General features: G+C 45.0%; 1 protein-coding gene across 5 annotated transcripts; it reads right to left on the bottom strand.

The window, feature by feature from the left end:
• Positions 1 to 1,418: 1,418 nt before the first annotated feature.
• SEC11C (SEC11 homolog C, signal peptidase complex subunit) lies at positions 1,419 to 16,464 on the bottom strand (the record flags this gene model as incomplete). Of its 5 annotated transcripts, none has more annotated exons than XM_083575922.1 (8): positions 16,270 to 16,383; positions 12,711 to 12,764; positions 9,372 to 9,481; positions 7,932 to 8,081; positions 6,643 to 6,762; positions 5,047 to 5,104; positions 4,507 to 4,583; positions 1,419 to 3,514 (listed from the first exon to the last, which is right to left on the bottom strand). In XM_083575922.1, exons 1-8 carry the CDS (start codon positions 16,309 to 16,311, stop codon positions 3,475 to 3,477), a joined length of 651 nt encoding a protein of 216 aa, XP_083432048.1. In that variant the 5' UTR covers positions 16,312 to 16,383. The 5 variants fall into 5 exon arrangements, with proteins under 5 accessions (XP_083432048.1, XP_083432047.1, XP_083432050.1 ...); XM_083575921.1 differs by having other exon boundaries at positions 16,240 to 16,375; XM_083575924.1 differs by lacking the exon at positions 4,507 to 4,583 and having other exon boundaries at positions 16,270 to 16,464.
• Positions 16,465 to 20,295: the final 3,831 nt, after the last annotated feature.

Raw genomic sequence — 20,295 nt, 5'->3', positions numbered from 1 at the left:
CCCTGGCCACTGGAACATGTACTCAGGCACAGCATTATGTACAAATATATGACTTAACTCCTGAAATACTATTTCTGTCGCTCTCTTAAGGTGTCCTTTTATTTTTTTTATTTTGCTGCTATTGCATTAACTTCCGACTGATATGCCCATTCTCTGCCGATGTTATAGACTGCACTTTAAGTTTCCCATCACCTAGAAAACTCTGCTTATGGACTAACTAATGGTATGATTAAATAAATGCTACATACACCATCAAAGAAAACAGGGAGAGTGAACTGGGAAGGGTTATATGACCTCAGCAAACTGCCAACTCGGAACTGTCCAAGGTCCTGCGATGAGAGAGTCCTGGTAGTAGACGCTTCAGTCAAGGAAGCCAAGCTGCATGCAGCTGGGTGGGGGTTTCTAGAAACACCACGTTCTTCTGGATTTTTGACCATTTCTGAGGCCATCCCCAAGGAGATTCTGACTCAACGTTAGGAAGAACTTTCTGACAGTAAGAACAACTGCTCGACACTGGGACGGACTCCCTGGGAAAGTTGTGCACTCTCCTTCCTTGGAGGTTTTTAAGCAGAGGTTGGATGGCCATCTGTCATGGATGATGTCAGGTGTGCATGCAGGAGCCAGGCCCTGTGACCAATAGGACTTTGCAGGATTGGGGCCTTCCTAAGTTTGTTCTGAAGAGGCAAGACGCGGCCTCACAGGTGAGGCCGATTGGAAACTCACAGCACCTGGTGGCAAGAGCTGGGAAGGGTTATAAGGTCAACATGTCCCTTCAACTCTTTGCCACAGCAACATGTTCCCTGCCTTGGGCTTCTTGCTTCCTGATCCTTGAACCTCAGCTTCTTGACTCCCTGCTTCTTGATCCTCGGACCCTTGACCCTCGGACCCCTGACTTCATGACTCCTTGCTTCTTGATCCTCGGACCCCTGACTTCGTGACTCCTTGCTTCTTGACCCTCAGACTCTTGGCTTTCTGACTCCCATTCCTGCTCCCACCCCACCATCTTGCCCCCGGTCCTGAGGTCCCCTGCCAGGACTTTGATCGCCTGTGAGCCGGACTATGACAGATGATTTAGCTGAGATTCCTGCACTGCTCAGGGTTGGACAAGATGGCCCTTGGGGTCTCTTCCAACTCTACAATTATATGATTCTACTATAAGAAGAGCCTTACTGGATCCAGACCAAAGGCCTGTCTCGTCCAGTATTCTGGTGTCACAGTGGCTGACCATGTACTCAAGGGGAGTCCACAAGCAAGACTCTTCTGTGTCCCCCCCCCGGCCTAAAAGTACAGAAAGGGGAGGAGGGGAAGGGGGCTGTAACTGGGTTTCTTTTTGAATCATCACCATCATCAACCATAAAGAACTAAGCAGAGATGACTCCAGCAGAAATGGGGGGGGGGGAGAGAATAACCACAGTGAATCATAGACCAAGACAGCAAGTCTTTAATGATATTATTGCATAGCATGATAAGACAAATGAATGAGATGTTTTCGGGGCCACCACATTTATTATGTCCCATGTCCCAAAGACCCAGCTGAACTTCCACTTTTCACTTAACGCTTCTCTGCAGGTCCTTTCACACAGATGTTACAAATCTTCGTAACAGTGAACTTTCTTTACTTTTAAAGGCAGGCAGATTCATGGAGCGGACAACATTTATAACCGTGATTATGCAGAAAGGCAAAAGTATTCTTCAAGATTAAAAAAATAAAATAAAACCACGCACAAATATTATTCACATTATTAAAGTGACTTCTCTAAGGCCATGAAGGGATTGTAAAAAGCCAAAGATGGGCAGGAGTGCTCTTAACATGGGAGAGTGTGAACAATCGGAGATTCTGAGCACCGATACAAAATGGCATTTTCTGGGAGAGATTTGGAACAAGCCACAACCGTTGGACAGGTTTAAATCACCCACAAGAAAGCTCTTTATGCTACATTTCTGCAGGTCTATTAATTTCTACAGGTGAATCTTGGAGCAATCCATAATACTCGTACCTCAGCATCACTTTCCACACTATAAAGCCAAAGTTTTGGTCCATAAGAGAAAAACTTGGTTGGGTAATGCCTTTTATTACAACATTTTGCCTTTCCTTTCTAACTCAATCCTACCACCTAGTTTTGGGTGGCATCTTGCCTAACCAAGAGTTCCAGATGACCCAAAAGTTCCCCACATTTTGGTTGGTCCCAATCCAGGTTTTTCTCAAGAGTTGGGCCTCGGAGTGTCCTCCAAACTATGGGATTCCTTCCCCCTACCCCAAGAAGCAGCTCCTGAGAGAAATAGCAAGTCTGCAGAAGATGTGCACGTGTGCACAACTGCATGTCACGTAGCTCAGAATGTGGCATTTCTGGGTTGTTTAGTAAGCATGTATATTAATCCTCCTCACCCAGTGTTTTACTCCTGGGGGAAGGAGAGATCAGTGATGTACACTGAAATCCTGGGATGCCACATCAGCTTCTCAGCAGGCTTGGGTGGACCTGATCCGTCTTCCAGAGGTTTAGGATCTCGTGGATCACACACTGCAAAACGTGAGCTGCATCTGTTGCTAATTCACACAAGGCAGTGTGGGTGTCTTCAAACACAGGAATGTTCCTGGTTGGTTACTGGTGACAATTTTCTCATGCATCTGCACCTTGTGTGTGGTCCAAGTTCTCGTGGGCAGAATGATGCAGATGACTACACTACCCAGGGAGGAGCAGAACCACCTCGATGAATCTGCACGGGGCTCTTCCTCGTCTATGACAGAATAACACAAGCTCATCTCAAGCCACTGAGAGCCAAGATTGTAAACCTGCTCTTCTCAGACAAGCCCAGTCCAGCAGATTATATATATATAATCAGAAGAATTGTGATAGGATGCTGGAATATGTGTGGCTTGACAAAAATACCTAGTGAAGCTCTGGGTTGAAGCAGCACAGGGAGAACCGCATCAATGGGCTTCTTAGCTAAGATATAACCAAAGGGAACTCAAGACTCAAACGCCATTGAGTTACTGTCTAAAATGCTTCCAAGCAACCATATCCATGCAGTGCAGATCTGTTTCACCTAGATGGCCTAGTTCTGGAACGTTTAACCAGCCCCCTGCCCCACCCTGAGTGCTGAAATTTCCATGATATTGAACCCTCCCTCCCAGTCATTCTGCCCATTTATATGCCTTGCTGAAAAGCAACCGTGAAAACATGAAGAAACTCAAAACAATATTGTAAACAAAATACCAGTGGACAGTGTTTGTAATCCAGTTGTAAGAACACTTAGAGGTTCGTTCAGATGCAACCAGTAGGACTTATGCACAAAAAAATGGGTTTTTAAGATTGTGGCACGGACAGGAAAATTCATTGGGACAGTATTGTCTGCGGACCATGAAATATTTTGTACAGACACAGGGACGGTTCAAATATATTAGTATCTCTTTGTATATCTACGCTCAAGAGTTGCGCAAGGCAGTTCCATGTCCAGTCTTTTATGATTCTCGTTTCAGGAGGACATACGCGCCCATGACAGCCAGGAGAGCGTACTGCAAACAAAACATATAGATTACTTTAGTATCTAACATAACTCTTTGCATCTCAGATGCCACAAATCAGATCCTATATCAGAATAAGTTTTCAATATAGCACTGGCACCAGTTTCTGAAAAGCAAAGGATAGGTCGAAATTGTCTGCAATGTGAACGAACGTGAATTCCCGATTGGCCAATATTCCTTCCAGTGGAGTAATTCACTCTCGCCTGGTTCACACATAACACTAAACCATGGTTTACTATACCATGGTTTATTAAACCATGGTTCGGCATTATGTGCAAATCCTGCCCAAAGCTTAACTATGGTTTGTTCACTGCCAACAAACCACAAACTGCAACCATGAACCATAGGTTTGGTTTGGTTTTTTAAAAAGCTATGGTTTGGTGTTATGTGTGAACCCATCCTTAAAAGTGATTCAACCACCAGATTCTCACTAAACTACAAAGAAGCTGGAAACAGACTAACTTTGGAGAAGCAATGTATTTCATTCATGGCTGGTTAAATGAACCATGGCTTCCAATTATGTATAAACCTGGACTCTATGTACATCCCTATGTGTGAGTGAAGCTGCACTCATGACTGAAGTGAATGGAGCAGGAATTTTGGGCGCCACTGGAGGGCACATGGGGCTCTGAATAAGAGTGCATATACTTATGCATGTAGATGTATTCTTACTTGATTAGAGATCTAATATTTGACTCTTGGTGTGTTTCAAATAATGATTAAAACTGAAATCTAACGGAGACACAGAACGCACAGTATTACCGCATGACTAATTATGTGTGGAAATTATATCTACAGCTATACAAAAGCAAGGTTTATTTTAATACTGCCTATAGCAACATTGTCGGGAATTTAAAAACATTCTGTTGAGCAAAACAAAAAGAGAATAAAAAGCTTATTTGTAAATGTGACACATGGCTAGTTTTCTCTGTGGCGTTTTGAGAACAGGAAAAATAAAAACACTGCTCTATTTGAATACTCACGCTCGCAAAAATTCTCCAGCATGATCCTTGATGCAAAGCAAGATGCTGCCCTCAGAAATATGAAACGGGAATGATATCTGCATAAGGCGAACATTTCCTTGAGTATAGTTTTAAAAAATCAGGGAATTGAGGCTTTCTACATTGACAGTCGGGTGCTAGGGACCTCTGCTTCACAAACTCCACTGAAATTAATGGGAGCTACACAATAGACTATTTGTAATTTTGCACAGTTCCCATTCACTTTAATGATACTGGCTGTCGCTGCATCAGCATTTGGTTTTTCTTATTTACCACCAAGCGGTGTATAAATTTTATTAAATAAATCCGCCAATGCATTGAACCCACTGTGTGCAGACCAAAATTATCCCATATCTGAAACATGAGCCTTTAGTGGCAAAAGGAAGTAGGCGTGATAAAATCTTCCAAGCACATTCTTCTCTCTACCAGGGAATCTGTTCATGCAAGTTTGCAGACTGGTTGGCGAAAGAATTGCTTCTTTGCCGAAAAAGTTACAGGCCCCAGAGTTAAACCTTTACTTACCTTAAATTTTGGATAGTCGTTCATGATTATGGTCACCATTCCAACATACGGCAAAAACCTGATTCGTGGAGTTTAAACAGAATAGAATGAAGTCATTTCAAAATAGCCCGACTTAATGTAGCATTCTATGTTTTTATTTTTATTTTATTTTTTTAAGCCAGACCAGGTGCAAGCCTCAGGAGCTTCAAATATCAGAATTCATCGTTAAAGGAGAAAAAGGTTTCTAGCCCTTTTGGCTAGTATAGTTTGAGAATCTGATGGCTAAAACTGATAGAAGTAGAATAAATAAAGGCCGAAAACGAACAGTCCATCTGAATGGATGTAATGGCCAGGAAGTGAGGGTTCAGTTGGCCCAGAATAGCCCACATCCTCTCTCCAGAGAGACAAGCGCTGTTTTGAGCAAAATAAATGCACACAAGACAGATAATAGTTTATGTAGCACTGCAGAAAGCTTTGTGAGGTGCAAATGAGAGCAGAGTATTCATGGGCAAAGGCAAATACGGCAGTGCAATTAAGACGTGGCGTGGAAAGATTTTTCCCCGCAGAAATCAGAAATTCTGACACGGGGGGGAAACAGTCCACTCAGCATGTTTAGCCTGGAAAAGAGGAGACTGGGAGGAGATCGGACAGCTACCTTCAAATATCTTAGAAGACTGTCACATGGAAGATGGAGAGCAAGCGCTTGTTTTCTCCTGGCCTGGAAGGTAGGACTTGAACCGATGGCTTCAAGTTACAAGAAAGGAGATTCCAACTAAACATCAGGAAGAAGTCTCTGACTGTAAGAGCCCTTGGAAGGTGATGGATGGACTCTCCTTCCTTGGCGGTTTTTAAGCAGAGGTTCGATGACCACCTGCCATGGATGCTTTAGCTGAGATTCCTGAATCGCAGGGGGTTGGACTAGATGACCACAGGAGGTCCATTCTGACTCTACAATTCTACATTCCTCTGCAGCAGGGGTGGGAAGGAAGATGCAGCCCTCCAGGCCTTTCTACCTGACCCTCAGGAAAATCCCCGGGCTGCTCTCCTTACCAGCCCTGCTTTGAACCCTCCCTGAGTATTTTTCCCTTGCTGAAATAAGTATGTGAATGCTGACAATGCCTCTTGCTTGACTGGGTGCAGGAGGGAGAGGGGAATGTGAGGATGTAGAACAGGGGTAAGCAACCCAAGGCCCGGGGGCCGGATCCAGGAATCGGTGTGTTTTTACATGAGTAGAAAGTGTCCTTTTATTTAAAATGCATCTCTGGGTTATTTGTGGGGCATAGGAATTCGTTCTCCCCCCCCCAAAAAAAAATAGTCCGGCCCCCCACAAGGTCTAAGGGACGGTGGACCGGCCCACGGCTGAAAACGGTTGCTGAACCCTGGTGTAGAAACTAGACCTTCATACAATGATAAAAAAATACACTTTTTGCTCTGACCGCTTTTGTTTCTGGGTCCTGCCTGCCCCCAGGTAGTAGCCCAGAAAGGAACGGGGTCTGTGATCTGAAAAATGCTTCCCACTCCTGCTAAAGAGCTTCGCTTCAGCCCTGCTTTCAAAAGTCACCCACCTATTGCCCTTCATTTCAGGGGCAGCACAGCCCACCCTGCAGCCACACTCACCCTCGTGCCCTGCCGACAACGTCCTTCTTCTCGAGCCAGTTCTGGCCTTCTTTATACAAGCCTCTGTCGTCAACTTCGTTATTGTCGCCCTTGGTCAGAAATTTGATGTTGCCGTTTTCCCTGCAAAAACAACAAGACGGCAAAGGCGTTGTGGAGCCACACCTGCAAGTCGCCCATTAGAATGTTTGCAAAACAGGAATAGAACGGATAAGGTACCAACCTGCCCTTCCAGTTGCCTTTTAATAAATATTGAGACCTTCATTTCTGACTCTTACTGACAGATCTAAGCACCTATTTCTCCCCGGCCTGTTAATAATTTACTTTGGGCAAAACAAAGAGTTATCTGTTTAGTTACTAGATGCCTGCCCTAATGTGGTTAAAGAGAAATAAGAGCGTTTCTTGATCTGGAAAACAGGCACCAGCACATGGGAAAGTAACAAGAAATTTGGAGTCCAAGAAAGAGGTCGTTTCAATTCAGAAAAGCTTTGAGGGAATAGCAACCAGACTTACATTCTCTGGGCTAGAGGCAGCAGCCTGGGATTGTGTTCTGCCCATATATTTTTTAACCACAACTCCCATAATTCCTGATCACTGGCCATGCTGGCTGGGGCAGAGGGAAGCTGTGATCCAAAAGGTCTGGTGGTGCAAACCACAGGGGCAAATTCCCTGGCTGAACCCCTCAGCACCTGCTGCTAGTCAGTGTACATTAAGTCTGCTAGATGGACCAATAGTGTGACTTGGTGTAAGGCAACCTCCTATGTTCCTAACATTGGTTTCAGCACGTGATTAAGTCTGGAGCACAAGCCTGGGTTTGAACCACACACTAAGCCAAGCCATGGCTTAGCTCAGTACAGGGAAGCAGCAGAATGCCTGGGGATGAGCAAAAAGGCCATGACCTCCTTTCCCAGAGCTTGCACATTTGCATTAAGGAACCCCTTCGTCTGCAGTCCTCTGTGATGAACCACTTTATGGAGCTGATGTTTTAAAAAGCGGTTGAACAGCTGCAGAGTGAAAGAAAGTACTGTAGGCGCTTTCGAAACCCAATAATTTGGAGAGCTGAGGCTGACTGCATTGACAGCACTCATTCAATACATACATGCACCAAATACGTCCTTTTTTAAATTAAGGAATGTACATTTAGCTTCATTTAGCCCAAGTATTTCCTGCCCAGTTCACCCTCCCCATTTCACTTCAAATGCAAATCTCCCATTTCTTCTAAGCATTCTGCATTCTAACAGCCAAGCAAGATGACTACATCAGTGACAGCACTGAATTGTTTTTGCCATTACTTTTCGTGAACTTTGATTACTCTGTGTACAATCGGAATATCTCTGCCTTCGACTTTAAAAACCACTATTTCCCCGGCCCTGATGGGGTCGTCCCGGAAGTTTGTTAAGAACAGCAGATCTCCTCTGTGGAAGGCTGGCTCCATGCTGCCACTATAGAGGGAAGAAGAGAAACAGGAATTGAAAAGTCGGTATCATTCTTCTGTTGGGGAGGAAGCTTGGTACTAGATTTCTTCTTTAAAAATTACTATTACAGTGGTAACTGAAGAAAAATCAGTTATGTTCACAGGCTATTGAAGCCATACCCTGATATTTGACAGGTGACGTATTTCACATTCCAAGATGCACTATATCCCACAATGCCCAAATACATTTCAAATGTATTTGCCTGGAAACGAAATGTCTGGCAGGTCTCCCTTGGCTGTGAGACTTGGAATCCTTGCTCAACCTGCTCCCTGCCGTGCAGGCCTTTTCCCACCTGGCCAGGGAGGGGAGGACCCTGACTGACTCCAGCTACAAAAGCTGAGGCTGCAGAAGAGACTCTTGGGCTGCAGTGTTGTTTGGGGTTTTTGTTGGGGGGGGGAAGTGCTGATGTTAATTTTTTTGCATATTTATTTTGTTTAAATAAAAAAAAATGTGCAAATTGCTCAATTTGGTTGTGTACATCTTGATGTTACATTTGTTTATTACTACTGTTGTTGTGTTTGCAGTTATGTATTTTTTTATATGTTGCAAGCCGCCTTGAGCATGGTTTTAACTCTGGAAAGGCAGCGTACAAATAAAATGACTGACTGAGAGCATGCCATAAGGTAAAGGTAAAGGGACCCCTGACCATTAGGTCCAGTCATGGCCAACTCTGGGGTTGAGGCGCTCATCTCGCTTTATTGGCCGAGGGAGCCAGCGTACAGCTTCCGGGTCATGTGGCCAGCATGACTAAGCCACTTCTGGCGAACCAGAGCAGTGCACGGAAACGCCGTTTACCTTCCCGCTGGAGCGGTATCTATTTATCTACTTGCACTCTGACGTGCTTTCGAACTGCTAGGTTGGCAGGAGCAACGGGAGCTCACGCGATCGCGGGGATTCGAACCGCCGACCTTCTGATCGGCAAGTCCTAGGCTCTGTGGTTTAACCCACAGCGCCACCCACATCCCAGAGAGCATGCCATAGGCAGGGACTAAATCTATTTTTAATCAAGCTTATGTGATTTTTATTGTACTTTTTACTTTGGTTGTAAATAATTTTGGGACTTTTTTTTTTAGTAGTACAGGATGCACAGGTTGAATAAACGTAACTAAGGATATACATCAGACAGACAACAGTTGCAGAAACCACACATCCTGGTCTCCTTCCAAGATCTGCAGATACTATTCTAGGAGAGGAATGCGGCATAAGCTATGGGTCACTCGCTAACCCAGCAACGGATCTGATGTAACATAGGCATACCTGAGCACTACAACGATAGGACTCTCACTCCCAGTGATAACAATAAGGCCTTTCCATATCATCAGCGCCGAAGACACAATCATGGCAAAATTTAAGACTTGGTAATAGAGCTGTAAGGAAGGGAAGAGATAAGTGGAAAGAAGCAGATCAAAAACCTGAGATTAAGCAAGCAAGCCAACAGATGCCAGCAGGGTACTCATTTCCTGATGTTATAGCAGCACAGGCTGCACTAGCACAGAATGCACTGGGCTTAAGAGACATTGCTCCAGCTCAAGAGCTGGGAAAACTAGCTTGGGTGTGAATGGCAGAGCCCAAACACTTTTAAGGAACAAGGAAGCAAGCCTGAAAGGAGGCGCCAGGGCAAGGGAATCTCCTGGAAAGAACGGGCTCCAGTAACCCACATTTGTGCTTTTACAGCTCTACAAGTCACAGTGACCCCCACTTCTATGTTTGGGGAGGGGGAGAGATTATTATACTGCACAGAAACATAAATGGCCACAGCTGCTAGTCTTGAAAGAACCAAACCAATGCAGAAACCTATTAACAGTCGAGATTGTTTGCTTCCAGGAAGGAAAGGGGAGGCACATTCTGAGATGTAAATACTGTAAGATCCTTTTATCTTCAACAGACACACGTCGAGCTTCTTCGACAGAGGTGAAGGCTCCCCAGGGCGCCGTGCCTTTATAACAGGCGGCTTGGCGGGGTTGCACAAAACAGGGCAATCAAAAACAGACTGCCAGGAAGGGGGGTGCACTGACCACAACACAGCCGCCCTCACCAGAGAGGGGGAAAGTAGATCAACGCAGAGGGGGAAGTAGGGCACTCAGATTTCACCTGCCTGCACAAGGCAGCTGTGCAGTGCTCAAAAGGAACCAAAGGATGGCCTCATTTCCTGGCTTCTTTCAGAACAGGTAAAATTGTTCAAAGGCAGAGGCTGGGCGGGGGGGGGGGGGAGATAAAATAGAACATTTTTTTACCTTCACTCTCCATGATTTATTGTGGTCACCCAAAAACAGATGTACTCTGCTCACAAAAGTTAAAATAATACAGTATTTTTTTAAAAAAAATACACACAGAGAAAAACACAACACAATAAAAAGCAGCTGAGCTAGAGTTTGTTTGGACCCTGGGTGAGAACATGGTGGCTAAAAGGGAGGGTATGTTAGAAGGAAAATGAATGGATATTGATTTATAGATAAAACTTTTTATTGTTGTTACATTTTTATATGTAACCGTGTGCTTTTTCTGTTGCATGATGTCTGTTGCTGCTTCAGTTTTTTGGGTACCACCGCTTAGAGATATTTTAAATATATTAAGTGGTATAGAAATTAAATAATCAATCAATATAAAACCACCCATTGGGTGGCGTCTAGTGAATTAGTTCCGTTAGCACAAGGACTTGGGGCTGAACAACTGAACCTTCCCTTCTCTTCTGCCCATACGCCGTCACCCCCCAAAAAAAAACCTGTTCTTGAAGTTACCCCCAACCCTCCAGAGCAAATCTGGTGAGGGCTCTGAGAGAGGAGGGGGAGAGGAAGTTCTGTTGCACAAGAAGAAAACCTTGCACTAGCAGAAGTACTTCATATTGACACCGTCCATTGAAATTATTGGTTTTTGTTGCTTATGCATTTTTACAACTTATATACACATCATACAATATCTATCATTTATCCCTTATCCTCAGACTTCCCAGTCCATCTCTCCATGGCATTCTAGGTAGTCTTTTGTCGGCTGCATATTCTATTATTTCACCCATTTTTGCCTCAAATGTTCATCTATTTAGTGTTATCTGCTGCTTATATGTTCATTCCTACTTGTGGGTTAAATTGACTGTTGTACCCTCTAAGATACCGTCCACTGAAATTAATGGAGATGACTAACTGAGGTCCATTCACTTTCAATGGTTCTATCCTGAGCACAGCTTAGTCAAATACAAATATTATTTGGAACGGCCCAGTTCAATTCCTGACATGTCCAGGGAAAGCTGGGACTGTCCCTACTGGAAACTCTGGCCAGCTGCTGCCGGTCAGTGTAGATAATACTAAGCTCAATGGTGCAGCAGCCTGACTTGGTGTTCCTATAAGTTAGCCCTTCCCTAGACTAGGTGCTCAAGTGGATCTGTGATTTTGACATGCAGTGAAGCAGTCACTCTTGCACGCTCTTGCCGGTGTGAGGCTCACCCCACATTCCCCATGATGCCACAAAGCTGACAAAAAGCTCCAGCCAAGTCGTGGGGAGTGAAATGTACACTTGGATTATATGCTGGGCAGGTGGTAGAAGAAGTGTCATAACTGCTTAACCTCAAAAAGGAAGCTCCACTTGACTTACATTCTTAAGACACCAATTGGGTTGGATGAATCATCCTTTCATCAATCACCCACCCACCCGAAGAGAGACCGGAAATGTAAAAAAACGGAAAAGCTGCGTTCTACATCCTCTTTGCACACAACCCACAACTCTCCTCCATCAAAACATTCTCCTCTCAAGCACTTCCAGGCTTCCTCATTTTATCTCTCAGCATCCTGTATGCTGAAGGGGGGGGGTCCGCATTTATTTGCTCCTAAGACATTTTGGGGCAGCTGTGAGGAGAAACAAACACAAAACCCCACTGATTTTAAATATGGAGGATGAAAGGAAAGAAACTGGAACTCTGAAGAGTAGAAAAACAAACCCTTTTCAGCTCTTGTTTTCCAGAATGAGAAACTTGCCATGGAATACTGCTCAATATTGATCCAGAGTAGAATCCAATGTATAGTTTGGAATACATATACTTGTATAGTTAGCCGAGTAACAACTTAAACACGTTGCAGGATTCTCAGAAAACAGACCAGAGGCAATTGTATTTCATCCAGCAGAGCTTTACTGCTACTGAAGGCAAATGAGCATAATGGTCACAAATCCAATACATTCAGGGTTGGCACTGTCCGTAGGAAATCCAGTTGCAGCAGACTTAACTTAAACTTAAAATAAGACTAAACCTTAATACTATATACAGAGCACCACACCAGAAGGAAAAGAGCTTGAAAGAGGAAGTGAAGCCCAGGCTCCTTCTGGCCTATTATTATAGCATGACCGTGACAGAAGAGATAACAGAACCAGTCTAAGCCAGCTGTACTCAGTTTCTCGGAAGGAATAACCCAAACATCATGAACCCCCAGTCCAAGCCCTAGCAAGACAGGAATCACAACTAAAGAATCCCTGATAGACCCAGCCTCCATTTAAAAACCTCCAATGAAGGAAAGTCTACAACCTCCCAATATACAACTGCTTTTATAAAGGTTTATACATATATAGGTCTTGCAGGCAACAAGACAAACTGTAGTTGTGATTTTCTTTTACCTGGCGCTTGTTCATTCGCCGCAGGTCACCAAATATATCCATGGTTGCAGCTTTCTGAGGAGCCAATAACAGAAAGAAAGGAGAGACAAATGTTATACTTAAACTAGGTAAGGTAAGGTAAAAGGTAAAGGACCCCAGGATGGTTAAGTCCAGTTAAAAGCAACTATGAGGTGCGGCGCTCATCTTGCTTCAGGCTGAGGGAGCCGGCATTTGTCCGCAGACAGCTTTCCAGGTCATGTGGCCAGCATGACTAAACCGCTTCTGGCACAACAGAACATCGTGATGGAAGCCAGAGCACATGGAAATGCTGTTTACCTTCCCACCACAGCGGTACCTATTTATCTACTTGCACTGGTGTGCTTTCGAACCACTAGGTTGGCAGAAGCTGGGACAGAGTAAAGGGAGCTCACCCTGTCATGTGGATTTGAACCACCAACCTTTGGATTGGCAAGCCCAAGAGGCTCAGTGGTTTATTTCACAATAATATTTATTATTTTCCATACATAAACATAGCAAAAGAGAAAATTAACAATAATAAAGGGAAAAGAGAGAAATAGAAAAAAAGAAAAAAGAATATAGAACACAAAATAAAACAAATCATCACTACAATAACACTTAATTAATTAAAACCCATCTTCATAAACATATTATTTGACTTCCTCAAATCTCTTCCATCTGAATTTCTTAGTAATTATATGTAGCAGTTTCCAATATCATTATTTCATAGAACCATGTCACAGTCATAATCATATTTCAAGAGGCTCAGTGGTTTAGACCACAGCGCCACCCGTGTCCCCTTTTCTTAAACTAGGTTGAAGTGCAAAGCTGTGAATTCTACCAGGTGTATCTTTCACAGAAAGGATGTGGGCAAAAAGTATGGTTAGGTTGTAGTGAACACTGAACTGCAACCCTCGTTCTGGTATCAATTGTATGGGGAGACCTAGAACAAGAATATGTAACCTTTGGCCTTCCAGATCTTTTTGGACACCAACTCCCATCAGCCAGCATGGCAAATGGTCAGGGATGATGGGAGTTGTAGTCCAACAACATGGAGGGCCACAGCTTCCCCAGCCTTCAAATACACCCCTAGCCAACTTTAATAAATTGTTGCTTTCAACTGCTCAAAGGGCTTCACGGGCATTATCTAGCTGCAGTACTTATTGACTTACCTTTCAGGGAATCTTGTATCGTTAGCCCTCATACTGTAGACCACCTATGCTAGTCTTCACCACCCTGGTGCCCTTCCTTCCAGATGTGTCAGACTACAACTCCCATCAGGCACGGCAAGCATGGCTGTTGGGAGTTGTAGTGTGGCACATCTGGAAGGACACCAGCTTGGCAGAGGCGAGATTCAAACCACAGGCTCCCCAATTCATAACTCAGTTTCTTAACTACTACACTTCCCCTTTAGAAGCAACTAGTGATGTATGGAAGTGAGAGCTGGACCATAAAGAAGGCTGATCGCCGAAGAATGGATGCTTTTGAATTATGGTGCTGGAGGAGACTCTGGAGAGTCCCATGGACTGCAAGAAGATCAAACCTCTCCATTCTGAAGGAAATCAGCCCTGAGTGCTCACTGGAAGGACAGATCCTGAAGCTGAGGCTCCAATACTTTGGCCACCTCATGAGAAGAGAAGACTCCCTGGAAAAGACCCTGATGTTGGGAAAGATGGAGGGCACAAGGAGAAGGGGACGACACAGGACGAGATGGTTAAATAGTGTCTTCGAAGCTACCAGCATGAGTTTGACCAAACTGCGGGAGGCAGTGGAAGACAGAAGTGCCTGGCGTGCTCTGGTCCATGGGGTCACGAAGAGTCGGACACAACTAAACGACTAACAACAACAATATTTTCTTTGTTTGGTTTTTGGCAGAAGCATTTCATGTTACTTAACATGACACCAGGCCAGCAAGGCAGGAGGGTTGCTAAGGAACCAGAACTTCATACTGTTCAACAGATATATGTATGAAAACCTCACAAATCACACAATATCTGCTTACAAAATTGCTACAAAAGAATACTACCTTGCATGTAGTACAAAATGCAGACTCATTTCAATTTCCCAGGTTTGGGGTATCTTAACTGGAGATGCTTGGTCAGCCTAGGACAGTATTAACAAGTCTGACAACATCTCAACAGGGGTTTTCCCCGACCTGTTATTTAAGCTCCTTTTATCTGAAGATGCCAAGGACCGAACCAGAAACCATCTGCCTGCAACACACATGCTCTACCACTAAGCTCTGGCCTCCCCTATCCTTATAATCTAAGAAGTTAGCACACACTTTCCAACATTTTAACTTAGCAGCAGAGAACTGCAGCGGAAATCACTTTGGAATCACACATCAAAGTTTGCAAGACTAACAGTTCAAGGATGTCTATCTGATGCCTCTCAAACCACACTAGGTATTCTTCAGCCTTTACACCCTTGCAGCAGCGTGTGGCAAGAGAGGGGGTGGCATGAACAATGTCCTCCATTGTCCCCCAAGAGACAGGGATGCCACAAACTTGGGTGGCTTTAAATGAGGATTGGAAAAAATCCATGGAGGGGAGGGCTATCAATTCCTACTGGTCACAATAGCTATGCTTCACCTCCACAGATGGAGGAAGTAATGTAGCTACTGGAAACCACAGGAAGAGAGAATACTCTTGTGCTCATGGTTCTGCTCCCTGGTTTTCCACAGGAATCTGGTTGGATAATGTGAAAACGAGCTGCAGGACTGGATGGGCCACTGGCCTGATCTAGCAGAGCTGTTCCTATAGAGGAAATGAAAAACGACCAAGAGCAAAGAGTAGAGCATGAGACTTTCAATCTCAGGGACGTGGATTCAAGACCCACCTTGGGCATAAGATTCCTGCACTGCAGTGGGCTGGGCGAGATGACCCTCCTGGCCCCTTCTACCCCTACAAGTCTCTGAGTTGCAAAAGTCTTCCCTGCTCACCCCTTGTTGCAGGGTGATGTCCAGACGCCGTACGATTAGGCTGGAGAGTCAGAACCAACTGGCAGCCCAAAACAAAGCACCATGAGGAGGAGCAAGGGAAAGCAACACCCCACCCCCCATATACGCTTGGGGTGCATCATGGAAAAGTAGCGTTGTAAGGGGAGCACGAGGGTCATCTGGTCCTTGCAATGCAGAAATCTTTTGCCCGATGTGAGACTCGAACCCACGACCCTGAGATTTAAGGGTTTCATGCTCTGCCGACTGAGCTATCCCAAGGACCAACTTTGGGTTGCAAAATAAAGCGACTGGTAAATCAAATATTATTATTATTATTATTATTAATTCGTTTTTGAAAACAGTGCAAATATAGATATATAAGACTGCGAGCCCCCAGCCTCCACTGAGTTCCAAAAGCAAGCCTACTTAATTGCAACCTGGCAATTAGACCCTTTAGACCCCCTATTTGTGTGTGTGTGTGTGTGTGTGTCCCTCCTCTTACCAGCAAGTAAGGAGGGTCGCCAAGCAAGGGGGGCCAAGGCTCTGCTGGAAGAAGCCCCTCCCCTAGAGCCCCCTTCCCCAAATGAGCCCCACCTGAGGGGGGCTCGCGAGACCTCTACTCACAGCAGCAGCCTCTTCCCTGCCGCCGCCGCCGCCGCAGACCATTCACATTCCCCAGAGCAGCTGGCCCAGGTGGGAAAAGGCACAGGGCTCACGCTTTTTCGCGCAGGCTTCTGGGAATTGTAGTCCCGCCACTTTCCCCTCTCGCGGCGATCCCGGTGCAGCAGCGGAGACCTGGGGAACTACGTCTCCCAGAATGCAGCTGCGCGGGGAGAGGGGGCCCTTTCCGTTTACTGTCTTGGCGGCCGCGCTAGTGCCTGAAAGCACCGATCTTTTGTCACAGGGAGGGAGGAGAGCTGAGGTTTATTTATTTATTTTATTTAAAAAAAACCTAACCAGCCACGGTACAGGGCCGCCGCGCTGAACCAATTCGACTCGGGTTTGAGGGAAGCAGATTCGGGTGCTCGCGTCAGGCGGTACTTAGGACGGCTAAGCATTCGAGAGAGTCTGTTAAACCGTGGACGTCGTTCATTGGCGAGAGGGGAAAAGAAAGGGGCGGGGCTTAGAGGAGGTAAGCGAGCGGTAAAAAGGCGTGGCAAATTGAGCCGTCGCTAGGATTTGGAGGCGGGGCTAAGAAGGATGCCGTGTTAGAATGGGAGATGCAGAATCAGCGTTACGGATATGAATGACGCTGGTGGAGGAGGCAGGGTTAGTGAGAAGGCGTTTGATAGTGAGGTGTCAAATATAAAATGCAAGGTGGTAGTCCTCAAGCACGCTCACCTCCCTAGGCATGACCAGAAACTGCAACCTGGAGGGTTTTCTCTTTGGGCCTTATTCTCTTCCCTACATCACGGGTGGAAAACCATTTTTTTTTCTGTTCAAGGGCTAGAAATGGGTGAATTTCAATAAATGTGAATTTCGCTTTTGCACCAGCAGGTAGATTCTCCACATTCACACAACCCTCTTGTTAAGTTGTGGGTGAACATATCAGACGACACAGCAATTCTTCAAACAGCTCTTGTTTATTCACAGGCCAGAACAGAACTGAAGCGAAGGGTTCAGCCAACCTGCTTATATAGAGCTCCACTACAATGCAACAGTAACAACTTTCTGTAACTATCCAATCACTGAACGTCACTTTCAATTCCTTATTTGCATATGTGGGCCTGAGTGAAAACTATCTACAGTATCCCCCTGCTGGCCCAGGGTGAGAACTTCAGTACATAACACCTCTCTATGCTCCATCCATGCAAGCAAGAAGGACACGGTCCAGCCAGGCAAAAAACACTCAAGGGCCAGTGCAAAATACAACGGGTGAGGTGTATTGCCTGAGGAAAGTCCCAATGCCTGGACAGAGAAATGTGAATGTATCCCCCCTCAGTCTGAAGCTCTCTCACACACACCGACTGCCTACACCATGTGCCTTGGCTCACTTGCAAGAGTTGTTTTGTTGCACTTCCTCTGTGTTATGTACTGAAGTTCTCACCCTGGGCCAACAGGGGGATACTGTAGATAGTTATGCAAATAAGGGATCGAAAGTGACGTTCAGTGATTGGATAGTTTTCGAAAATTGTTATGTTGTACTGGAGCTCTATATAAGCAGGCTGTCTGAACCCTTCAGTTCAGTTCTGTTCTGGCCTGTGAATAAGCAAGAGCTGTTTGAAGAATCGCTGTGTCATCTAATATGTTCACCCACAATTTAACACTCTGGAATAAACTTTATGCAGATCATAAGGCCCCCACTGGAGTTTGGCTAACAGATTTGTGGAGGAGCTGATGGCGAGTGGGTGCTTTACTTCAATGGGTAGGTTAAAAGCAGCAGTGGGGAACCTGCGATCTCCCAAGTGTTGGATTCCAACTCCCATCAGCCCCATCATCTAGCATGGGATGATGGGAATTGTAGTCCAGCAAGATCCATAGGAGTCAGGCAGCTGTTTAGTCCATTCCAGCGACATTATTGCATGGCAACTTACTTTAACACAGAAATTCCAGGAGCTACTGGGATGGTCTCCTGCCATTGTTTGGGCCTGTGAAGCATTCAAGAAATGTGTGAGAAAGTGCACATTAAATCACAAGTTTCATCTGCCTGCTTATGTGGCCACACAAGAACGGCTGCAGAATTCAACTGTAGGAGCATTGTGTAAAACTCTTGTGCAAGCATTTTCACAACAGTTTTGGAAACTAGTCCAAGGTACAAGGTGTCTGACTCAGCTTCTCATTATTGTAAGAGCAATTGCGAAAATGCAGCATGTTCAGACTGTCTTCAAAAAGCCTTGCGTTACGGAGGAAGAGCACTTTGTTCCCAACTTGGAAACACAAAGAAATGGTCTCTCCTGACCTCCATACAATTTCCTCCAGCTTCTCAGTAAGGGTGGATGCCTGTGTTTTATTATCCACCATTTGTTTGTGCGGCATTTCCACTGATGTGTGTCACTGCTTGGTGCCAAAATCCTAGAACAGCAACTGCCCATATTTTCCAAATGAGGAATAAGAGTTGCCTACTGAATGAAAGAAAACAGACCCCTGTAGGTTAATTCTTTTTTAAAAAACAAAACATTGGACAAGTTGACACAAACTGCTGCATGTATACTGTATGTGTAAGCAAATAAATAAATCAGAATTTTTTTTGCTTGGTTGTCCGATTTGGAGGGAGAGAGGAGAGTCTGATTATTTGAGGCCATGTCTGCACCATATATTTAAAGCACATTTATACCCCTTTAAGAGAATCCTGGGAACTGTAGTTTGTTAAAGGTACTGGAATTGTAGCTCTGTGAGGGCAGCACTCTCGGTGAACTACAGTTTCCAGGATTCTTGGTGGTGGTGGGGAGCCCTGACAGAGTAGTATGTGTGCTTTAAATGGATGGTGTGGGGGTGACCTCTTGAGAGTCCCCTCACCTCAAAAAATATATTGAAAAGTTGGGGGGGTTCAGAAAAGGGCAACCAGAATCATTTCCTATTACTGTATTCCCAAGCAATGCTGTCTGTTAGCTCCAAACAGATATGTACAGGCAGAGACAGGAATGCAATGCATAAACCTCAGGATTATGAAGCAGATTAGAGACGAGGCTAGCAGGACTCTGGATAGATCACTTTTCCAAGGGATTTGGATAAAATAATTAATCTGAGCCTTGAAAATGCACATAGAGGTGAAAGAGGAATGAAATATACTCTGAGTCAAGTGTGGATTTCATGCTCTTTATTCAGCTCGTAGTGGTGAGGAGGAATGGAAGTTCCCCCAGAATGTCTGCTTTATATACATTATTTACACAATGGGCCCCATGTGATTGGCTAGGTAATTCCGGGATTCTCCTAGAGGCCAATCAAGTTGCGGATTCACTTCCACCTGGAGCTGGATTGGGTGGCTCATGTGGACCAATCAGACTGCTGCATTCTGAATCCTATTGTTCTAGGACCAATCAGACTGCTGCATTCTGAATCCTATTGTTCTAGGACCAATCAGACTGCTGCATTCTGAATCCTATTGTTCTAGAACCAATCAGACTGCTGCATTCTGAATCCTATTGTTCTAGGACCAATCAGACTGCAGCATTCTGAATCCTATTGTTCTAGGACCAATCAGACTGCTGCATTTTGGATCCTATTCAACTCAGTACATAACAAGGAAGTAGGAAAGAGTGTCTCTCTCCCAACTTCCTCCTTCAGTTCTATGTCGTTTTCACCTCTCTCACCACCTCCTGGTTAAGAGAATGTGTGGGTACCAGGGGAAGATCTCAAGAGCTTCCACTGCCCCCCACCGGGTGCCTTGCTGGTGATCTCTGGACTAGGATATGACTACCCTAATCTGATTGTGAGAAGACGATCTGTTCTCGACTCGTGTGCCAGAAGAAAGGGAGTCATTCTGCAGAGTCGCATCTAAACCCTGAAGAAACAACAGTGCTATGGCATTTGATGACTAAGGCATGCCCATAGCTGGAGCACCGACTTGAGACGAAGTGTCCTTTGTTTTATGTGGTATTTATTCTCTATGTTTCCACTGGGCCCGTTTCCAGTCGTGTTGTTTTATCTTGTTTTTTGCAGTTCCTTCTGATTTACACCGTCCTTCGTTTCAATATCCCTTTCTACTCTTCG

Source organism: Podarcis filfolensis (assembly GCF_964270895.1).
Source record: "Podarcis filfolensis genome assembly, chromosome: 11".
NCBI classification, from domain to species: Eukaryota; Metazoa; Chordata; class Lepidosauria; order Squamata; family Lacertidae; genus Podarcis; species Podarcis filfolensis.
The sequence above is the reverse complement of the archived record's forward strand: the minus strand, read 5'-3'. Positions and strand labels throughout refer to the sequence as shown.